This window comes from Corvus kubaryi, unplaced genomic scaffold (assembly GCF_017639235.1).
Source record: "Corvus kubaryi isolate FWS band 111438036 unplaced genomic scaffold, C.kubaryi_AGA036_p1.0 37334, whole genome shotgun sequence".
In the NCBI taxonomy this organism is placed as follows: Eukaryota; Metazoa; Chordata; class Aves; order Passeriformes; family Corvidae; genus Corvus; species Corvus kubaryi.
Genome location: NW_024581108.1, coordinates 20,204,743 through 20,228,845, shown reverse-complemented (window position 1 = coordinate 20,228,845; position 24,103 = coordinate 20,204,743). Strand labels below are relative to the sequence as shown.

The following is a 24,103-nucleotide window of genomic DNA, read 5'->3' as shown; positions in this document are numbered from 1 at the left end:
ACATTTTCAGCATGTCAAGCAGTTCTTTAAAAAACAATAAATTTTGTTATGCAAGATTATTTTGTATTTCGTCCAAAGAAAACAAGGAAGGAAGGGGGAAAGTTCAAGAAATCACTACAATTTGTTGATTTGCTACTTAAGCACAGCATAATCCATTTCAGTCAGTGACTTAACAAAGCTTTGTGCTGCATCTCTGCACTGTGTGCCCCAAAATCCACACCACAAGAAACTCACCATGTCATCTTCACCTTCAGTGCCAGGCAACACCCAATGGCATCGGAAGATCTCCCCCAGAATGGGATTGTAAGGCTTTTTAGCAACTGACCCTTTCCTTCCTGCGTGGAAAGCTGAGAGGTACCATTTAACCACCTGAACCATCCTCTCCTTGGGATCCTTCTGGTCACTAATGCTACAGAGAGAGAGGAAAAAAAGGACAGGCCAAGTGAAATATAAGCAGGTACTTTGGATACGGGAAAGTTTTATGGGTGCTTGATTGTTTTACAACTAGAAGTTTGACTGATTTGACTGGTTTTGAAGTTTAAATCAAAATCCAGGCAATATTCTTCAAAACTACCAAATTCTGGCAGCCCATGAGGGCCATTACCAGTATGAGAATCAGTGAATGCTCTTGGTCCAAAGTCAAATACCTGACAAACAAGTCCGGATGTGCAAAGAAGTCAGCATACATTTCCAACAGCGACCTTCTTTCCAGGATAAACGTTGGAAGAACAACCTGAGTGAAGAAAAACAACTCATCTAGGTAAAGGTAGTTGAATATCCTGTACAAAAGCCAACTGTACTCACTGTAAATAGCAAACAGAGCCCCCACAGCATCGTGTGCTCTAAGCTGATTGTGAGCTCGAGCTCACCAATGAGTTCTGACATATGCAGGTCAGCTGGCATCTTCTACAAACCCCAAGGTTCAAGAGGAACAGTCTCATCCTACATGGATTCTAGTCCCACTCAGAGCACACCAAAAGCTGCTCTCAATTACAGTATCACTGATGATTTAGTTTCATCTCTGTGAACACTGTCAATTTTCAGTTCCAGTCAAACACTCACTTGCAGTCCCATCCTGTTATGTGTCTCTATCAAGATGAAGGTTAAGCTCTTCCCTACCTCCCAAAGGTCCATTCTTGTGGATCTGCTCAGTGGGATCCACTGTCAACTACTGTTGCTGACAAGGTACATGCTCATGATGCTTCCTGGCAGCCTAACTTGAGATCAGTAATTTTCAGCTATTCCAGGAATTACCAGAGCACACACAGTTTGGATCAATTCCTATTCAGAACTGCCAGAAACCCTGAGCAGTTTGCTTGTGAGCTGCTGGCTGTTTCCCCAGAGAAGTGTTATCTGTTTATTATCTACTGTTCATTCCAGGCTGGACAGTTCAATTCATCCACTTAAGGAAACTTAAGGATAGGACTGATCTCTCCTGCTCTTTTTCATTCTGGAATTACTTGCTTAAATTTAACCAGTTTGCCTGGAAAGTCCAGCACCTTCAGAATGCTGTTCATTCAGCCTCAGACAGACACCAGCAGGAATCTCATTTATGGAAGAATCCAACCCTTTCCTTGCCAGACCTAAGTGCAGCATTTCAAAACATAGGGGCAACTTACCACTCATTAAGATCCCAACTAAGCAGTGCTTTTCACTATATGATTACTTCCCCCTTTTATTTTATGTTTTATTGAATGTCACCACACCCTGGGATCTTGTAGATCTTTGTTTTAGGAAGCTAAAGACAAGAGTAACACTTCAGCATTCCCCTTATGCCAGCCTCACAAGCACTCCAAGAATTAGGTGCAAAGAGAACAAACAGCTAGTTTCCATAGCAAACTATTTTCCCAAACAGATTTTAGCTTCTGGATATACTTATTCTGCAGCTACTTTTCCCCTTCCAGTAAGAACCCCAATTCAAAAATACCATGCTAAAGAGATTATAGCTTAACCAGCTCTTCAAACAAATATGCAGTTAAATTATTACATAACCTTTCTTTCACACAGAATTCTGGGTCTACTCCCCCTCCCATCCCCATGAACACCAGCAAGCTTACCTTGGTTAGATCCATGCCTAATCTCACTTGTGACAAGAGATGCATGATAACACTTTTATGCTCCTCTACTGATTCTCCTTCCCCATCATCTTCTCGATCGTCAGGAGGATCGAAGAGATCTGAAAGACCAATGGCTTTTGTTTTCCTCTAAGCCTTCAAGAACAGACTGTATTTAATTAGCATGTATGTAACTATCAAAAAATACAGGGTTTAAATCCTACAGTCCAGCAATCTTCCATTAGTAAAGAAACAGTAGATAAACCACTTCCCATATGTACCTTGTCATATATATATATACACAAAATCCTGCATGTACTGACCCAGCTTATACACAGATCAACAATCAATAACTCCTTACTGAAAATTCACACAGGCCACTTACCAGCATCATTTGTGCCATTAGACATGGAAGAATTGAGGGACTCCGTGGTATCCGGACGCTTCAGGCTGCTCCCTGTGCTGCTCCGAGTCAGGACTGCAGCAGACCCTGAAGAACTAAAGAAGAGTAACAAATTCTCACAGTTCAAATGAAGTAATTCAGACCAAATTATTGTCATTTGAGATTCACAGACAAGGAATTAAGTGATAGACATCAATACATGTGTAGTGACAGACACTAATATACGTGGTGCATGCTAATTCACAGAAAGCTTAGAACGGATTGTCGCTGAAGGAATGGGACAGCCTGCAGCCTCAGGTAACACCTGAAGGCTGAGAACAGCTGACTAATCTCTCTTTGAAATGTGTAGCATCTCTTAAAATTAATTCTACAATTAATAGAAAAAGAAGAGTAGATAGAGATTTTGGGGAAAGGGTACCAACTTCAAAAAATGTCTTTTAGCAAATGTGAGAGGGAACTGGCCATTTACCAAAGGCAGCAGCAAATGCACATGAAATGCACCATGGTCTCAGATTACAGCTCTGAGCTGGGGGCTTCCAAAGTTTGGTTTATATTAACAGTTTGTCAACATATACCTGATGGAATGGGAAGGAGCAGAGGAAGAAACAGCCTCCCTCGCAGACAGCTGTCTGTGGCTGAGGGCAGGGGTAATCTCACTCTGTTACACAAAGTGGCTTTTTTGCCTCCTCCACCTTTTTTTAACCAATTTCTGCAAGCAGACAAGCCATGCTCTTGTAGATACAAACTGCATTCAGCACACACTGCACACTGTCAGCTACTTACTCCATACATCGCTTTGGGGAAGAACTGCTCTGGTAGAATTCATCAGCATCATAGAACTCATCCTCACTGCTGGAGTAAGAAAAATCTGGGACTGTATTTGGAGACAGGTTGACATGGCTTGGAGAGGTGAGACTGCTGCTAGGTGCTGATTGCCCACTCCCTGCGGTGTATGAAAAATTACAGACTCAATAAAAACAAATTCTTTCAAAATCTACTTACAGTGAGAATTGTTCAAATCAATAAAGACTGATGTAAACTCAGAAGAGGAATTCACAAAATTAAAAGCAATGATTAGGCAGGTTCACACTGAGTTTAACAGATAACAAAAGGAAGGTCACAAGGAAAATCAAGAGCACAGAACACCAGTAAAGTTTAAGGACATCTCTTCCCCAGTTACTGCAAGTTTGCAATGCTGGAGACATGAAGGGAAGCTGGTAACACTCGTACATATTGTGTATACATAGTGGGGAGAAAGAGCAGCATAACTGATTTTAACCAAACACTGAAATTGGTGCTGATTTAACGCAAGATGTATGCCAATACACTGTTATCTTAACTAATTACAGGGTTTCTTGTATTTCAGTAAGAGTTACCCAGAACTGTACCTGTACTATTTGGTGTAGGAGTCTGATTTCCAAGCGATGCTACTACAGGTCCCACTGGCAAAGAGGAGGGTCGCTGCTCTGACTTGCACAACTGAGCAGGTTCTAGGGGATATTTTGATATGTTAACCCCAAAATTCAAAAGAAGATTCCACATTATTTAACGTCACCTCCAAAAATTAAACCACTTTCTATAAAAACCATTCAGACAGAAAAACGTGTAGCCATCACTTTTACCTAGCACTTATTATTTAGCAAAGATGGCATTTAAAAAAAAATGCAGTTGTTTAGCTAGAAAGCATTTGCCTTTTCTGAAAATTATAGTTTCATTTTTAAAGAGAGTGCTAGAAATGCAAGCCAGTAACAGAGAGGAAGTAAAAGACATCAGCTTATCCCCAGAACCAGGGGCAGATTGTTGAGGATGCTCCATGCCTCCCGCTCCTGCCCTTCCTCAGCCCCTCTGAGCTGAGTGTGCAGCACTGAATGCACTGTGCCCCTGTCCTGTGTGACACAGAGCCTGTCCCCTCTCCACTGCACTGCAGTTACTGCTCAGCTCGTGGCTGTTTCCTAGCCTACCTGGAAGTGTGACGGCTTGGGAAGGCATCACGCTGATTCCCGATGGCTCCAAGGGACTGGGCTGATACACGGCGTCCACAGGGTTTATGGTGCTCTAGGAAAGAGAAGGAAAAGCACTTTTTTTTTTTCCTCAATTAAAATAAAATAAAGTACAGATAGCAAGAACATTGTGAGCACAAGAAATGCCCAAATGCAAGAGAGCGAATTCCTGAGAGAGGAAGTAAAACACAAATTGACAGTTGAGGACATGAGAAATACTTTCAAAGTGGTAATATTTTAATTCTTTACACAGACTGCACACTAAGCTGAATTTGCTGCAGATTTGAAGCGTCCTATAAAGAATTCTTATTTCAGGCTCTAGCTTCTAGTATGCCTTCCAATGTCCATTAATTAATATTGCATGCAAAGAGCAGAAAGTTAGATGCAAATTATCTGGCCAAAATTAGGATAGGTAATCTGTATTTTCAAAATTTTTTTTTTTTTCAAAAATTGATTTGTCCAGACCACAGCAGATCAACCCATAAATCAAAACAAGAATCATCATGCTTAGATGCTTAGATGCTTAGAGCATAAAACCCTTTTCCAAACATCTTGCAATTTAAACCCCTTGATCAGTCAGAACCAAGAAAATCTTTGCTCAGTTTGCTCAGAAATGCAGTCAGTATGTTCATCCCTACCCTTTTTTTTAGGGCAGTATTTAAAGGAAGTGTCTACAACTGTTTTCCTCTACTTTGAGCCCATTAATTTCTATTTGCATTCAGACTCAGGGAAACAGGCTCATTTTAACCTTCCTCCCATTTTCCTACAAACAGCAGATTTCTTTCTTGCCTCCTTTTCTGGTTACCTGAAATTCTGAACTTTATCCTACATTTGGATGTTTGGACAATGCTCTTAGACACATAGTGTGATTTTTGGGGCTGTCTTGTGCAGGAATTGGAACAACATGATCCTTCTGGATCCCTTTCAACTCAGGACACTGTATGACTCTAAAAATCAGTGAAGAGTTCTATTCTTTTTTTTATAGCACAGAATTTATTTAACTGAAAACAGAACTATTATTCCCTATCACTAAAAAAAAGCCCATTAAATCAGGCATAAAAGTAGCTTTCTACATTTTCATTGGTGTTACTAACCAATATAAAAATAATCCAGTACATGTGCTCTTACTCCACTGCAGTCCAGCATAAAGCCAATGCCCCTTACCCATTACTCCACCTACTTGTCGAATATGCATTCAACACAGGAAGGCCCCTGTCCCACAGAGTTCACAGCTTAAAATTATGATCCCATCTTAAGAGTTAAGACTTAAAACCCAAGATGGTCATATGATATATAGGATGCTATTGCTATATATGTCGTCTTTATTTTTTAGGGAAACTAATAATCCACCTGATACAGAACTGGTGTGATAAAGGAAAGAAAGAAGTAACTCTGAATTTGTATGCAGGATTGTAACCTCATCCTTAAACAATTCTCCATAGTGCAACAAGAACTGGAGTTTTTTGTTGGATATTGTGAAGGATGCCTTCATGGGCTAGAAACAGATGAAGGCAGACCTGAAAGTCTCCTACTCTGAGTTTAATAACAATTTAGTAACAATCATGCAGAAACAAGACTCATCCCACCATGGCAGCAAACACTGATCATATTTTTGCCTAAGGTTAAAGTGAAATCCTGACCTTTAGCCCAAGCTGATGTTGACCTCTACAGCATCACAATTTCAGACTTTACAATCACTGATCCATGGTTAATATTTTCTTACAGAAATACTTTTTCCTCCCCGGTCTAAGCCAGCCCACAGATAATGAGATCAGTGGCTAATCAAATTCAGACTATATTAAGCTGCAGTATCTCTGTGAAATTTCTGAGTTGCAGACCAAATGTGCAGGTCGCCTGTGCCTGTGGAAGTGTCTACCTGCACAACTTCTCTTTTCCAGGGGATATCACAGAACCTGCTCCCTCATACTAAGACCTGAACTATGTGACATCTGCAGGGCACGTAATAATTCACCTTATTTATGATAAGCATGAAACTGAAATATGCATGTGCATCTTTACTCCAAGGTTCACACCAGAAAATCCTACTGCTAAAGCTGTTTCTAGTGGGAAGACAACTAAGGCCAGGGAATTACTGTCAGCTCTAATGAAAACACATTAGGATTTTTAGAGTTTTTACTGAGACCAATCTCCTATTAAAAGTATCTGAAATGTACTCAAGTGACAAAAAAAGAACAAAGAAAGAGAAATCACATGTGACCAAAACTGAAAACGACAGAAGTTACATTAAAAATGCAGAAGTTCCATTAAAGAAGAAACATTGCTTAGACAGACATAACACAACTCTGCATCAAAGGAGCAGCACTGTAGAAAAGACAAACTACTTGAAGCACACGGAGAGCAGATCTATTTCCTACACAAAGATACTTCAGATGGAACACAAAACTATTTCTACCCCAGTCATTTCCCTTTCATCTGTTCACATGGCAGATTTTTATCTATGTGTTCAGTCACAACACTGCTGTTCAGGACACTCCATACAAAACTGACCACGCTATTTTCTAAAGACAAGGGTGTTAGCCAACCTCAGGAGCTAAGGACTCAACAGGAATTTTAACAAGACACTGGAAGCAGTAAATTAGAGAAAGGAAGAAGCATGTTGCAAAGTGAGTGGAAATTCAGGTCTCTGTTCACATGGTCTGCAGAATTAAAAGGAGATAAAGATTAGATTTAAACTTACTATAAGTCCATCTGCGTGTTTCTCCTCATTATTTTGGTCCTTAAGGAAAAAATGTTAAAAATATCAACATAACAATCTTGCATGACTTATCAGTTCTGTGCTAAGCAAGATCAGTGAGTTTCCCTCAGGAATGTTTACATTTTCAGCCATAAAACGTTCCTCATCACGTGATACAGTAACTAAACTTGGAAGACACAATTCCACACACTCACTGCACCTCTGAAGCTCAGAATTTTCTGAGGGCCTGTCCACATGAGTTTTAAAAATATCCTTTCTGCACTGCAGAGTACAATTATGGTTTACAATATGGGTGCTTCCCAAATACTTAAGAGCTCCCCAAAATATGCTCTGCAGCTCCTGTAAGTCCCTGAAAGATGAAGTTCTCAATTTCTGTGATTAACACACAAGAAAGGCAGAAGTTAAAGTAAGTTGAAAGGTTTTAATTTTTTGCTTTTTGGCATCCACTAGATTTTAAAATGCTTTTCAATTATTTACTATCTCAGATTTTGAGGTTTTTTCCCCTAGAACCATATGTGAGAGCAGGCAATGTATGGAAAACATCTGTCCTCAGGGAAAATGACATGAGCAGCAGACCAGTTAATGCCAATCTACAGCCAGCACAGTTTTAATGTACAGCAACAGTATAAATTTTACTGAACACTAAGTCAAATCTCTTCCCTTCTGCTGCAAAGTTAATCAGTACATCAATCCATAGCCTTGCCTGGTGTGAACCTTAAGACTTGTCTGCAGAGTATTTCCCTGGATTTCCAGTTACATTTTAAAGGAATTAAAAAAAAAAAAAAAGGCAGTAAGTAGTACTAAGAAAGTTGGCACATATTTATGTTTTGATACTTAATACATCCTTCCTTAGCTTATACAGTTGGCAATAGGCTGTCCAAATTTCATGTCTGCCCGTTGACATTTTTGAAGCCTGGCTTTCCGTGATAAAAAGAACACCAAGGGCAACAAGTTCCACTGTGTTGCAAATTTACAAAATTCATCATTTTTCTCCCAGCACATAAACCCCCCATGTTGTGTCCATCATCTCTAAGAGCCAAGAAATAAACCACAAAGATGCTGCATGAGTACTGATACTTGCTATGGCACCTCAGTAACGCACTAGCTGCACCTTAATGTAAGGAAAGCAGAAATTCCACACAACTGGGCAGGCAAGACTGCTGGAAATGGAGTGAAAAAGAGAAGGGAAAGATGCCAAACTAAGTATCTAAATTATAAAAGCTACTTCATAACACATATATAATAAGGTTTACACATCACTGGTGGACCATTACATGTACTTTATATCACACACATCAGCAAAGCTGGACATCTTCAAGTGCCACACACTCAAAGGGAACAACACAGGCCAAATGCTCCACGTGCCCATCCCACTTTGTTTATTTTGACTGCTTTTTGATAAGCAGTGTATGTATTATAACATATTCCTGTTTAGCTGGTATTTACTACATTATTTTGAAAATGTCATGGGTCACCTCAGTACGAGTGGCATAATTACACACTTGATTTACCAGCAAGTGTAATGAAAATTTAACTCTCCAAATACTAAGACAGGTAAGAATCCATGAAACAGAACAACTTAACACACAATTAAAAAAAGAAAACAAAACAAAACTCAAACAACCAAAAACACAGGTTTGCTTCAATGTTCCAAAATAATCCACATAAGAAACGGCTGTTGTGTTGGAAACAGAAAGTTCTAAGTATGTAGTGAAATGGTAACACTGCCAAGGTACACAGATTGGCAAGTCTGTCTCCTAATCAGAAAGGCACTGTAGAAGTAAAAACGGGGTGCAGGGTGGTGTTAAGATGATTTATTCTCAGCAGTGTCAGTCAGCAGCCACACTTGCCCTACAGCCTTGGGAAAAAAACTTGCAGAATCTTAAAAGGTTCTCTACTGAAGAGCACAAAGCTACAGTCAGGCATGACACATTTTTACACAGAGATTGCATCATACATAAGCAATTTGCAGAACTGTGAAAAAAAACTCCAACCCCCCCATATCAAAAATTTTTGACAGCAGTAGGAAATCAGGATACCAACACAGTTTATAGAAAAGGTGGGGGGGGAATCATGACAGAATTCCCTTGCAGTCAACAACTACAGTTGCCTGAGAGAGAAAGAAGGTGAAGAGAAGAAGCAGAAAAATAGGTCATTAAAGTAGTGGAAAATTTTTTTTCACTAATGTAGATCAACATCTTCCAATTAGCTGTGCATAAGGCACCCCTTTAACCCACCTTGTCCTCAACAGCTCCAAAAGAGCTTTAGATATGGTTTAGCAAAAAGTCAAACAATAAAACCCCACTCCTTAGTAGGTAAGCTCATCTATGTACATTGGTTAATATTTAGTGGTACTGAAAGAAGGACTTCAAGGTCTGATTTAGTGCAACAAAAAGCAAGTGTTAGCACCTTTGAGGGACTCATATTCCACCTACCTTCACATTCACATGAAAGTCAGTACAGTAAAGTACTGAACCTGATCTAAATGACTACATCTGCCACTACCAGTTTTGTCCATTATAAGCCAACCACCTAAAGAACTTCAAAAATACACTTTACATCAGCATAAGGTAAGTGGTCACGTTTGCCTAACTCCCAATAAACTCACACAGAGCAGAAACAGGATTTGACAGTCAACAGAAACAAGAAAGATGACTCAGCCACCTATTATCAGCTCCGATCAACAGCCTGAAAAAGCAGATTATAATTCTGCAATTTCACATATGCTAATTACATAGCAGAGCTTTTTAAAAACACTAAAATTTCATAGGAATTAAAGTTCTGTGAAAATAAGAACTATTAAATACATTTATACAGCAATTAAGAAAAAGTGAGCTAGGAATTCCTTGCACAGTTTCTCTAACAAGCCTCCTCAATATAGCAAATCACATATAGCTAAGAAAATCAGTATATTGCCATCTAATCTATCTACAATTGACTCCATCAAGTCCCTAAAAAATGGCATATAGTATCTACTGACTTCACTGTACTAAAACACCTCTAAATATACCCAGGACTAAAACAACAAAATAAATACTGACAAGGCTTTTCTTGCTGGCACTATAGTGAAGGATTGAAGTAGCATCACTGCATGTTAAATAAAGACTGTTCTAGCTCCAAATTCATGTGGCAGAAAACTATTTCAATGTTTCAACCCTACTACTTGTAAAGAAGTTCTGGTTTTGTACAAACCTGCTAATTAATAAACGTTTTCTTCAGAATTCTTAAGTAATAGATATGAAACCTGAATTTCACAAAACATGCACTGATCCTTTTAGTGAACTACTTCTGATCCTGTAAGATTCTAAATACTTCAATTTTCACTGCACTCAAAATTCTGTACAACATATCTGGCATCTAAAATGAAGACAAACAGCAATATTGCATTCAAAAGCTACAAAAAATAGTTGATCTAGATCACAGAAAAAAAAATAATTGAAGAGCCCAGGTTTATTTCTGGATAAATCAGAATGTATTCTGATTAGATCAGCCTGAAATTCTGAAAATACCTTTATTTCTTTGCAAAATACCACCTTCCTCCACTTTGGTCACAAGATATAAATCAGCAGTTCATAATTAACATATCTATATCCTAAATATAGAATGCTAAACCTGTAAGGGCAGAACTTGACAAAAAGTAAATCCAAAACTCCCCAAATTCTAAAATCTAATGAAACGTGGGTGAAAAGCTTAGCTGCATTACCCACACTGCATTCCCAATACAAGTCTAACTTCAGGAAGTTCCAGCATCATCCTGAACTTCAGACTGGGACAGACCTTGCCAAACCAGTTCAGTTACTAACATCATGTTTCTCTCCTTTTTACTTGTTAGCCACACTCTCAAATGAAGCAGAAAGAAGAGTTTTGTTAAGTTTCTGTTCTGGCACCCTGACATTTGTCTAAGTTCTTCTTTAGCCTAATAGCAAACTCTGCAAAAGAAAGTTTACCTGAAAGAAAACTTGAACCAACATGACTGTTACCATGAGCATTAACAGGACTGCCTGCTACAGAACTCAGTATTTCAGAAACTTCATTAAAGTAATAGCATAAATCAACTTATAATGTCTTCTTGTTCCTGGCTCATATAGAAGGCACTTTTAGGTTTAAATTAGATTAATACTGTATCATTAAAATTCAGAATACTTTACTGTGTACTTACCTTAGCAATCTGTAGCAACACAATGCAGTGTTTTATTGATTCTACCATGCTCTAGGAAAAGAAAAATATCAGAAAAAAATTGTATTACTATCCCTTAATATTTTGTACTTATTAGTTATACAGAATATTGGATGTGAATTAAATGGACACTCACTTCTGTAGAACCCCTACTTTCCCTTCCCCTTTTTTTCCCCAGAGATGAAGGCACAGCAGCAGCAAACTGAAGTTTCCAAAGCCACACACAAGCCAGGCAGTCAGGGTGAAATGGAGTTCAGCTCCAAACTCCCAGTGCTGCAGGCAGGTAAATTGTCATGGCAAGAGAGGCTGAGGGAGCTGGGCTGCTTGAATCTGGGGAGGAAAAGGCTCAGGGAGACCTTATCAAGGGACATCAATATCTGACTGGGAAGGCAGGAGAAGAGAGAGCAAGACTCTTCTCAGTGGTGCCCAGTGACAGAACAAGCAATGGCCACAAACAGAAACACAGGAAAATCATTGGGAACAGAAGAAAACACCTTTTATTCTTTTATGGATGATCAAACACTGGAAGAGGTTGTCCAGAGAAGCTGTAGAGCCTCCAGCCTTGGAGTTACTGAAAGCCCAAACTAGATTTGGTCCTGAGCAACCTGTTCCAGCTGATGGTGCTCCAAGAATGGGGCTCAGATCTTCAGAGGCCCCTTCCAGCCTCAACTATTCCATGATTCCAAGGTGCTAGACAGAAACCTGAACACAGCACCAGAACCAGGCTGCTTCTGCCATCACGATGTTGGACCTAATATGGATTCCCATTTTTCTGTAAAAAGGCTTTGAAAACTTTCCCAAGAAAATAAGGTGAATTTCAGAATCTTTATATAATAGATATAAAAATTGAAGAAACTTACACTAGTTGTTTCTTTGAGACCTTCAATTTTCTGTAAAAAAAAAAAATCAGAATAGTGTGGTTAAAGACTAAATTTCCAGCATCTGGTTTGACCTAAATACTGTATAAACACAGTATTTTAATTTGAAATTGGGAGAGGGAGAAAAGTCCTTAACCAACATGTGAAAGACTATTTCCATATGTAGACAATTTTCAAGACAAGACTGAAGTCAAACTGATAATTAAAGCTTAAAGATGACAAAGTTAGGAATTTCTAAACAGTGACATTATACATACCTACCCATTAAAATCTGTACTTCATTTTTGCATAACATCAACAAAAATGAAATGCAGCATGGAGATCCTAAGTTCACTTTGTATCCTTATAAACTGCACTGAATGCTGGCACATTTCAACACTGTTACATGAAATGACCATCATTCAAGTACAATAAATATTTGCAGTTAAGCACAGTTTAAAACAAATCACAGAAAGTAACAGTGCACACATGCTCTTGCTCTTTCTATGCCTCCAGTAAAAGTGCATCTGGAAATCTGCCTACTTAATTTTATCTAGAAACACTGGTTCATAAAGATTTCCTGTGTGGAACTGCACCTCAGGCATGCAAAAGGCATCTGCATGCCATGTTCCACATCAGCGTGACCTGGTTCAGGAGCAGATGCTTCCTGTTGATGTCCTTGGCTCTGTTTGCAGAAGGCAAAATCACTAAACTGGACTCAGCACTGAACCTCTACGAATGCAATTACAGGACCTCTTTGTTTTGATTAATTTGAGCGTCTCATGTGACTTGAGTAACAATCTTCTTGATTCTTGAATAATCAAAGTGTGTAAAGGATCCTTTTCCCCCACCAGGCATTGCAAGCCAAAGCTTACACTGTAAGAGAGGAACATGCAGCTATAAATCTACAGGAATGAACAGTCCCAATTTGTGGATTAAAAAGAAAAGAAATGCAGTGACAGCCTCTCAGGCAATTCCTGGGGGAAGATTTTCAGTTGTGCTCTAGATACTACTCAGAGGATGCTGTACATTTTCTTCAGGATTAATTGGCAAGAGCTGGCCAAACAGAACCCAGACTCAGCCTTTCCTACTGGAAAGACTGGACCATGTTTATTTAGGATGTATCATATGAGGGGTGTTATATCATGAAGTTATGTTATATTTACTCCTGTTGCTACCAGAGAAACATGCCAACAGCTAAAAAATCCTTGGCTTTGTTTTTCACATCTCTACGATACTTCCAGTCTAAATTTTATCAGCACATATCGAAGAAAGCATTTTAAATATGACAGCATAGAAGTTTTGAGCCTTTTAGCACCAAAATAAGAATAGGCAATGTACCCAAACACACAAATCTTGTCAGATGAAAGATGATGCAGATGAAGGAAATCATGCAGTCTCGAGGCTTTACAGCCAACTGGAAGCAGTCATCAGCAGCTTTGATCATTCTTTACCCATTTTTTTCCCCAACATGTTATATTTACAAACCAAATAAACTGAGATCTCAGTTCCTTCAGTGACATCACCTTTGCTGAAAATAAGAAAGCGATCTCAGGCCATGTGATGCAATTCAGTGATGTTGGTTTCTCCCCGCCCATCTGTAATTTTCCAACCAGGACACTAAGACATTGTTATTCTTACACACAGGTACAGACAAAAGGGTAATTTTGTCAAAGATCACATGGAAGATCCAAGAGGGAAAAAACCTCAGGGCAAGCAGATTTCTAAGGCCTTTCCACAAATTATACAATCATAGTTTTTTCCTCTATGGAATTGAATCCTTTGTGAGCTGGCCAAATTAAGCAGTAACATTTTGCATTGATCCAGTATTTTCCATCACATTTGTGCTCTGTGACCACCTTGCAAGAAGACAGCACACACAAATTTGATAATTTAGACACTACAAAATTGTAAGGAAAACCATAAGCAAGTGTGTTGAAGATAAAACATGTTACCAATTAAATAAAAAAATCAAATACCATTTACTACTAGCACTTATCATAATTGTCTCTTTTCAACATCCCTAGTCTTTGAAAACTGATGAAGATAAAATTTTAGTTAGACAGTTCCCCTAGTTTTAGGTAATGAATACACATATTTTTCATCTGAAACATCAATTTCCTGCAGATTTACATTTGCAGAATGCAGATTTACAACTGCAGAATGCAATTTCCTATATATAATCTAATCAAACTGCAGGCTGCTGCTGAAACTACTCCCTCTGTTTGCTGCTCATTGCATCTCCTTGACATCTAAATTTTTAGGAAATCACTAAGAAAGCTAATTTTATCTCATCCAACATGATTTTTGCCTCATTCAACAATCATGTGACTACAGAGGGATCAGCTTATCCAGCAGAGAGAGGCAGCAGAGGCATGTAGGGGTAGCTGACTCATGGTTCAAATCTGTAAGGTGCAACCCAAATCTGTGTGCTCAGCCTTGGATTTACTTCACAAAAAGCGCTTGTTTTGAACCAAACAGCTTAAGCAGGCTACACTTCCCTCCCAAATCCTGTTAAGAATTGTCAGCTTTGTTCCAGCCTGCAAATATGCACCTCTTTGCTGTTCTGATGCCTTTGAGTGCCTCAGTTTTACTTTCCCTGATGTGTGATCAAGTTAACTACACAAAACTAAACAGAATAGCTTTCCTGGAGTTCTCACCAGTAAAATCGTTCACACTGTAAGAAAGCAAGGTCCTATCTTGTCTTCACCTTGAAACACCAGTACCCACAGATGACACCCCCTCCTTTCCTTCAGATACAAACACTGTACCCCACCAGAAGATTCAGCAGAACTGGCAGCACTGCTGCTTGTGCATGATCCCACCATATCCTGCTAGCTGCACTTCTGCTAGAAATAGCAATGCAGCACAGGGAACTGATGAAAATCCCTGTATTTTCATCAAATCTACATCTGCTCTGTCTCCATCCAAGTTCAAGAGACTACCACGCTTCAGAAGGAAGATATCCAGGAGACCTTGAGGCATCTCAGAATACCTATATCCTATGCCATCATCTTCAAAAGACCTAATATTCTGTAACTAAAAGCCAGCTCATCCAATGCTCTGTGAATTTGCAAAAACAACAGCTTGGGTTTGAAATCCCTGGCCATAAACAGTTGCAGAACAGCACTCAGCTGGTTGGGAAGCACTTAAAACTTAAATATCCCAAACTGGTTTGCTTGGAGGAAAGAACTATGGGTTTGATGGAAGTATCCTGCAGATTACACTCAGCTCATAACCTGATAGCTGAACCATACTTCCATAAACAAATAGGAAAACTGCTAAATACCATATCAAAAAACCTCTCAGTACAGGAAGAGGTGTGATCAAAAGAGTGCTTTGTCAAGCCTCTTTCATTTTTAATAGAGAATAAATGGAATCTGTAATAGCAACCCTCATCAAGATTTAAAACCAGAGGAAGCCGACCTCTTCTGAATGAGCCTCCTCCTTTCTCTATAAAGTCAATCCATCTGTACCACAGATACCTTGCAGAGATAAATAAAGAAGTCAGCACAACATGTGGAAAATCTCTATGGATTAGGAGCACTGCCACAGGAAAAAAGCAAAGTACTGCCTGATCTGCAAAGTAGCATCTGGAGGGAGGTCAAAATTGAAGGACAACTCTTCCCAGTAAGACACACTGAAGGAGAAATACAAAATCCTTAGACCTTACTGTTATGGTCAGTTGTCTACAGATTAAACACACAGAGAGATGTACTTCAAAGTCCTTTAAAAAGCCTGTACATGAGAAAGAGCTCCCCAAGACACCACCTAACACATCAGGCAAGATGAATAACACTTGAAAGTTCACAACCATTATAAAGAAGTAAATTAATCACAGAAAGCATCAAACAGTTTTCAAAACAGGAACCAAACACCAAGAGAACACTTATTTCTCACAAGAGACACTGAGGGAGGGAACCAGGATGAAACACACCACTACTTTATGATATTGAAATTACTGCATTTGCTGAAAAAAAGCAACTCCTCTGTAATAAACCTTTCATAAGGAATTGTTAAATCCTTCCTCCACACACACAAATTAATACATGAAGCCAGCATGACACTTAATGCCAAACCCATAGCACCAAGGTATGTGCCAGCCTTTCTTGAACAGTGCTTGAACTCAGACCTACAAAGCAGACTTTGGAATGGAACAGGAGGGGATGCAAAGAATACACAGCACTTAAGTGAACTACACCCTTGCTAAAAGAGCAGTGCTCCCCACTACTACATTTCTGGCACCCTCACTTCAGGTGAATGAATTGTGGTATTCTCAGATTTCCAATGTGCCACAGACTTACACAGGATGCAGACTGATTATGTGAAATACACGATTAGGAGTATTTATTTTTTTTCCTTCAGAATAGCTTTGTAATTCCCACCAACTCATCCTTGTTAAAGATTAAAAAGTAGCAAATTTAAGTTAAAATTATTTCAACTGTTGGATAGCAGAGGAGCAATTATTTCTGACAGACTGAAACTTTTTTAATGTTATCACACCCAGTATTAGCAAAATTTTTGTTTGCAACTTAGTCACAACACAAATGTTATCAGTTACTCAAATTGCTTCAAGTGATTTTGACAACTCAATAAATGTGTACTTTGTATTTCTATAGACAACAGCACAAAACCATCTGACAAACAGGCAATTTTTAAGAAAAAATGTACTTGCTTTTCTCTGTTCATCATCTTTGCAGTTCTGGAGTTTTTCATCAAAGAGCTAAAAGAAAGAGATACTTGTGAAAATACTGAAAGTGTTATTTTTCCACATAAAATCAGACAAAACCACCAACATTTTAAAACCAAAAAGATTTAATAAGTATTAAAGTCATACAACCCTGGTAGTAGGATCCAAAGCAGTTTTGGCCTGAGATTTCTTTACAGCATTTGTGATATAACAAATTTGTAACTAATTTCTCACATCATCCCATCCTGTAAGAGATCAAATCTCACAGCTCAGCTTGGCATGGTTCTACCATAATTTGAACAAAAAGGAGAAGTTAAGTAACACAAGCGAACTCATCAGAACACCTCCAGCTTCCTTTCTTCTGTTTCAGCAAAAACCTTTGGGGCATTTAACCAAATGAGCCTCAACCCTCACCAACCCTTCCAGGTACCTTGATTCAGGTACATGATTCAAATCATGTAAGATTTGTAAGCATATTTTTTGGAAGATATGACTTCCTAGCATTAATTTATGTTTATTTTCTTAAAAGTGGGATATGAGATGCAACAAAGCAAAGTGAAACAAACCCTCACTGAAAAGTTTGCACATGCATTTAACACAAGCTGAGCTGAAAGAGTTAACAGAGGCCTCTGAGGGCACCCTAAAGTGCACACACAACCAAGAAGTTGTTCAAGGAAGAGAAAAGATTACAGATAATGTTAAAAGTTTGTCACATCCCCCTTTTTGCTCAGAGAAGAGGATGTAATTTTTAGGAAGTGAGCTGCAGTTCTTCACTCAACTGCCTCCCTCAAACCTACTCATGTGTTCCCTTTCCCTTGAGGGGTGATTTCTAGTTCTAAAAAAAGACTGTGATCTTAGTCTCTGCCCATTCTCAAACTGACTCATCTTTCATCATTAATTAATTTCTATTCCCCTCCCCCCAGCTGGCCTGAAATAACAATTAGAAGGTGTAAAGATTTAAATACCTTCTGTCAGTGAAGTGATGGCTCCAGAGTGGCAGACAAAGACAGCTCCTGACCAAGTCTTTGCAGGGCAGCTCTGCATTTTGTTTGCATCTCCTCTGGCTACCTTCATTTTTGCTGTTGTGCTCATCCCCCTCTCCACCCTACCCTCCAACCAAATTTTTGCTGAATATATCACGTGCAATACCTGCACATTATATCAGGGGAAAAACTCCAACCCAGCAGAACTGAAGCAATTTAAAAGTAATTTTAACCTGCTGAGTCATGGGGGAAAAAAGTGTCCTAAGCAGCAGCAAAACGTGTTTTTCTCAATAAGGTGAGTACTGAGAGATACGACCTCACTGTTCCTTGCATTCCCATCTACTCTTAAAATACAAAGTTTAAAGGGCTGTATTCTACCACATTCCTACAGAATGTTTTCACTCAAGGACAAAGCATGGATTATCTACCACCACTGCAACAAACTCTGAAACTGTTTGCAAGTGTAATTATACATCACTTGACAAAATCTTCTCAAGATAGATCCTAAAATGCTATGAGCAACACAGTGATATAATTACGTTTTGAAATGAAACTTAACTTATTTAACCTTGCCATTTCCATAAAGGTTTTGTATAAAACAGAATCTTTCAGCCATTGCAAACCATTTTATATCAATCTGTTTGAGCTATTCTAATTTTAACTCCATTCTAACAATCGTAAGAGAAAAGCATTTTCATCTTGACTGACTCTCTTTGTTGAGCTTCCTTTCAACCTGGCCTTGAAATCCAGCCTGACAAACAGACCCCCAACACAGTAAATGCAGTATTTAGTTACCATACCTTCAACTGGTCTATCAAGATCTGTAAGTAAGCATCAGCCTCAGTAAGTTTCTTGTCAAAATCATGAACACTGGGAACAAATCCTGAATCCACACCCTAAAAATAAGTAAACAAATCAAAATCAAATATTTAATTAATGTTTCAGAGAAGAAAAAACCCCATAATAACAATATGGTTTTGCCTGCCATCTGACTGAGAAAATGCTGCCTTGCCTCTCATCCTGCCACGTGCAAACACAGGCACACAGCTGAACACATTTGGCTTCTATTTGCAGCTAAATCAGTAACAGTAAATTGCTCCACATTTTCAGAGGGGGTATAATCATCACACACCAGAGTATTTCATTACTTATGATTGAACAAAGTCTCTTTAATTACACTGATTAAAGTTTTTTTATAAAATATAAAGGAGAATTCACATTTTTCTGAAGACCGTCTTGTGATTCCATATGCTTACATTTCAGCTAGGGAAGCCCAAACCATACCCAATTGGATAACTGCACTTTTCACATTTCAGACAGTATTGCTCAACTCCCAGCTCCCTAGCTAAGAACTGCTAAATCCTGTCTTAAATACCTTCGAACTGAAAAGTTCAAAATTATTGGTCCTGGTTGACACAGTTCCTTTACAGCTACAATGATGTGTATCCTTGTCACTGTATCTGAATTTTGACATTTTGTTTCACACACACCACCACGGACAAAGTATCAGTGCTATGAGAATGATTACTTTATATTTCCTTGCTTAGAAACTTGTTTCTCCTAATAATACAACACTCAGAGCACACTTCAGCATATAACATAATTCCTATCTTTAAAGTGATACACCACTGACTTAAAGACCCAAAAGAACTCCCCCTGGGATACCACATCTTTAATTGGAGGAAAGAAAAGAGAGGATTCTTGATTACTTCTGCCTTCATGCACATATGCTATGTAAACACATTAAAGGTTTTATTTATATAATACCTTTAATGCAAATGGAACTGTGAAACAAACACTGAAGCATGCCCTGTTTGAAAAAATTGTACACTGTAAGATAAACATATATAGGAGGAAAAACCCATGAAGGACAAAGAAGCAAACATCAGTTATAACAGAAACATAATCCTGAGAACATCACAGCAGTGACAACTTTGCTACCAGCCTCAATATTTTCACCTGTATTCACATTGATCTCAAACAGGACAACTTCAAGCTCTCATGAAACCATCAACTGCTGTTTTAACTGCTGAGGATCTCAGGAGTCTGAGCATGTAAAAATCAACCAGTGGGGAAAAACATTTCACGTGGGGGAAGATAGGCAACCTGTACTTGTAAAATTCCACATTAGTGTACCATTTTCTTTGGCATTGTCTGCTCTGCCAGAACAGACAGTTTCTCTTATTTTGGTATGATAACAGGCCATCACATTAAGAGTTTCATTGATGGCTCTTTAGAGGTGTGAACACTTGTGTGCAGTAGTGGAATGACTTGCACAGTATCACACACAGCCTAAAACATAAACCCATCCACCGACTGCAGAAAATATTACTCTTTACTCATTTGCTACAGATGGGTATGCAGATCTTGACAACAGCCCTACAGGAGTAAATCTATCCATACAGATGAGTTTGTAAATCAGTATTAAAAGAAGATACTTCGCCCTGTATTAGACAGTCAACACCAGACAAATTTAGAAATAGTGTTTTGAAAGAAGCAGGGAGAAGAAGACAAGAAAAAAAGCATTTTTCTGACTATGACAAAAAATAAATATAAAAAGCACTGAGTGTAACAATTTATCAAAAAAACTAATAGGCAGAAGGGAGAGTGCTCTCAACCAAGCAACTTTTGATACTCCCTCAAACTAGTTTAAATTACACCGAAACTACATGTGAAGTCATGTAATATTAGTATTCTATTTCCTTGTTGAAAATGGAATTGTCAGTTCAGCTACCAGCCAACTCCATCAGTTCAGCAAATGGTCCTGCAAGCTCAGTTAAGAATTCTAGAGGTCAGGTTTCATATACCAAACCACGTGAACTATACAGGAAATTTCTGCTGAAGATACTATACAGAAATATAGTTTACAGTGCATGTTACCTGTAAGCTGCATCAAAATGCTAATTTTTACTTCAGTCCTCACTCCATGACTACTAGTATGTAACTATCTGGCATTTTTAGTGGTGGCTTAAAGATAAAATGCCATTCTTAAATTTCAGGCTCTTAGAACTAAGGGAAAAGCTGATCAAAACATTCAGTGTTACAACTGAGCAGACACCCACACAAAACACAGAGTGAGAACTGTAACCTAAAAAGTTCTATTAGAAAATTAAAACTTCAATCAATGTAAAGAGAAAGCCATAAAACCAGGTATAATGTCAAGCTGAACATAGCACAGAGATGAAACATAAGAATAATTTTGCAAAGCACAGCTACTTAAAGCTGCAGCACATCGCCAGTTTGCTCTGGGGTTACTAAGAAGAAATTTGATAACCTTCTCAGCAAATTTATTAGTCTGTGTTATGTGATATTAGGTTAATAATTTTAAGTTCTCATATAGTTTAGAATTGAAAACCAAAAGATACTTGGAGAAGTGAAGAACTTGAGCAATACCACAGAAAAAAACCAGCCTGCATAAATAGCAAAATCAATCAGTATTTCAAACACAGCAGTAATTTGGAAAGAGCAGATATATGAAGCAGATTTGCATAACAAATGTTTATTTCTTGATTTTCTGGTCACTCAAAGCCACAGTAAAGGTAAAATGGGGACCCTTTCTCTTCCTCCGTTTATGAGGAACTTGTAAAATATGCTGCTCACCTGTTCACAGACTGACAAAACAGGTTGCCTGCAGATATTGTTGCACTTCCACCCTTGGAGGGCAGAGTTCAAAACTCAGCTGGATTAGAACAGGAATCCAGACTATTTCTGATCTACAGAAATACAATGACTCTATCTTACTGTCAGTACCTGTCTGAAGTAGTATGAACTTGTTTTTCCATTGAGTAACTACATCTATTTGTAAGTACACTTAATTAACCTCAAATAATGACTCTGTGTTCAAGTAAATTTAAAAGAATTAACAGACGAAATAGCTGCAGAAGCAAGTAATTAAAAAAATTTTAGTCTGCCCACCACCTCCCAAGTCAAGAAGTTTGGTGTCAAAATAAGTTGTTTGATGTCTGACTGTTCCCCACCAAGAAAACCGTACTGATAAGAACTCTAGGGAAAAGAGAAAAAGGTACCACAGCATTCTTTCCCTCATCCTCCCTCCCTCCCACAACTTCTGGAATGTTCCTCCCCTTCAGGACACATCCAAAGCTTAAGGGCCAGATACCACAGGGCACATCTCAATGCCAGTGTTTGCAGGAGGAGGCAGGGCCCAGCAGCACTGACCACTCTGAGGTGTCCCAGTGGGATCTGCATGATCTTCAGTGAGGTGGAATGACCAGACAGGATGGTTTTCCATGCTGGTCTGGAGTTGAGTAAACAACTCTCATCCTAACAGTCCTGCAAAATTACTCCCTTCACACACAACCCTTTTTTTTGGAGGAGGTAAACAGGAGGGCAACAACAAAACATAACCCAATTAAAAATACATATTATGAGCCTTATTCTCACTACAGAGCCGCTAGGACCAAGGGAGTTTACATGTTGTTTCCTTGTCCTCCAAATTAGAAGTCACACATATCTCTAAAGCATTTGTATTCAAAACTTGTCCATGCTGAGAAATAATTCAGCCCAATTGAAACCAGTTCTTTCAAACTCAGATGGGATGAAAAGCTTGCATCATCCTTAGAAGGAGCATACCAGAAAAATTCAAATATATTTCTCAAATAAAAGCATTACAATAATAGCTTTCCTGGGGGAGGAAGACAGAAAGCTGTACAGAGCAGACTTTTTTATCTTTTTGAAGACACTTCTGCTACATTCTTCATCTAATTAGGATTCCAAATCCAACAAAAATTCCTGTGTAAGTTAGTTTGAAGGAGTGAATAAGAAAGTTTTCCTTTCATCCACGACATCTCATCAGAAACAGATTCCCTGCCTATATCATGCTTGATTTTGACAAGCTGGACATTGCCTGTAAGTATCACTTATAAAAAACTGAAGAAAAACAAGAAATCGACTTGTAAGCCACTAAACAAGGGCACTTTAGTGGCAAAAACAACTCTATTTTTTTTTCCTCTTCTAGATTTTTATGCAATATTTAAGGCTCCGAATGTGTTTGGAAACAAATATATGGGTTCTGGAAAGCATACAAGCCTTCCAAACAGTCAGAATATTGCAATTCTTATGGGGGGGGGGGGGGGGGGGGAAGTTCTACTTTTCAAAACACATAATGCTTAGCAAAGATTGTGTGGCTGCAGGTATTACCAGATCTTCTAGGAAAACAGTTCAGAAAACAGAAGTATTTACACACTGATAGAAATTTCTGTCTTTAAAGCACAGGTTACAATTTTGAAGCCTCACAAATACGAAGTATACACTAGAGTCCCATTCCTTTACCTTATAATCTATAATCAGTGTAGATAAAGCACATGTTCTAGGGTACTCAGCCACTATCCTGGTTATTTTGTTAGCAAAGTCTGAAAAGAGCAGCATGGCTGCCAACCCTATGCCCTTCCACCAGCACTTGAAACACATCTATACTGGATATACTCTTAATCTAAAAGAGCCTGGGTTTAGTTTTATGCAAGCATTCTTGACTCACACTAGAAGAGCACCGAGAAGCCAGTAGTATTATTGACATAATATACTTGAGAGTGTAATATAATTAACATATAAGCAAAGTTTTACTCCACCTTGTGTTCTTGCTTGCAGCTTTAGAAAGGTCAGAAGAAATCCTGGTTAATGTGACACTAAGTGAACTGCTACTATCAACATTTCATAAACACTTTGCACCAGCATAAATGAACCAGAAACAAATAGCTCCCCTGCTGTTTACTCTTGCTTTTACTCTGCTCTTTCTTCTGAGTCAGCATAAACATTTACCTTGTCACATAAACAACTCAATGTGGAAACTCATCATTAAAAATAAACTCAGAGCAGCAAGAAAAGCAATTTTAAGTTCCAAATTCTACCTTTCTTGCCACACTGCCTCTTCCTTTTTGCTAGAAGTGAGACAGGACTGCTTCCAGCAGCAGCACCAACTCCCACATGTTGGTGAAGTCGTGGTGTAGCTCAGTGTTTAAGCCATTTTATCACTCTTCACAGCAGCCAGCACAAAGCCTTAGAATCAAGTTTTCTTATAGTTTGCAACTTAGGAAGTAAACATCTTGCTTCAACTATGGAATTATCAACCTGCAAAGCAATTAAGTTTTACTTAATTCCTTTCACTTTTATGGTGGTTAGAAATGGCCCACCTTTGGACTTTGTAATTTCAGTTGTTTTGTCTCTATAGACTCCTTTCAGAGGCTGAAATAGTTTAGTGTAGATCAAA

The 24,103-nt window shown here is 38.6% G+C and overlaps 1 protein-coding gene across 4 annotated transcripts in view; it reads right to left on the bottom strand.

Annotated features, from left to right (window-relative positions):
- The window catches only part of OSBPL9 (oxysterol binding protein like 9), a 57,236-nt gene that overhangs the window by 4,729 nt on the left and 28,404 nt on the right, over positions 1–24,103 (bottom strand). For 3 of the 4 annotated variants that reach the window (XR_006016505.1, XM_042030678.1, XM_042030681.1), the window contains 12 exons: positions 18,681–18,776; positions 16,883–16,930; positions 12,211–12,240; positions 11,333–11,383; positions 7,156–7,194; positions 4,419–4,512; positions 3,846–3,947; positions 3,241–3,400; positions 2,440–2,552; positions 2,058–2,176; positions 648–733; positions 235–409 (listed from right to left, as the gene is read on the bottom strand). Coding sequence is in view for 3 of the 4 variants with exons in the window: in XM_042030678.1 (XP_041886612.1) it covers positions 235–409; positions 648–733; positions 2,058–2,176; positions 2,440–2,552; positions 3,241–3,400; positions 3,846–3,947; positions 4,419–4,512; positions 7,156–7,194; positions 11,333–11,383; positions 12,211–12,240; positions 16,883–16,930; positions 18,681–18,776 (1,113 nt within the window). In the remaining variant the exon portion in view is untranslated. The remainder of the gene's footprint in view (positions 1–234; positions 410–647; positions 734–2,057; positions 2,177–2,439; positions 2,553–3,240; positions 3,401–3,845; positions 3,948–4,418; positions 4,513–7,155; positions 7,195–11,332; positions 11,384–12,210; positions 12,241–16,882; positions 16,931–18,680; positions 18,777–24,103) is intronic. The other variant, XM_042030679.1, reaches the window with a different exon arrangement.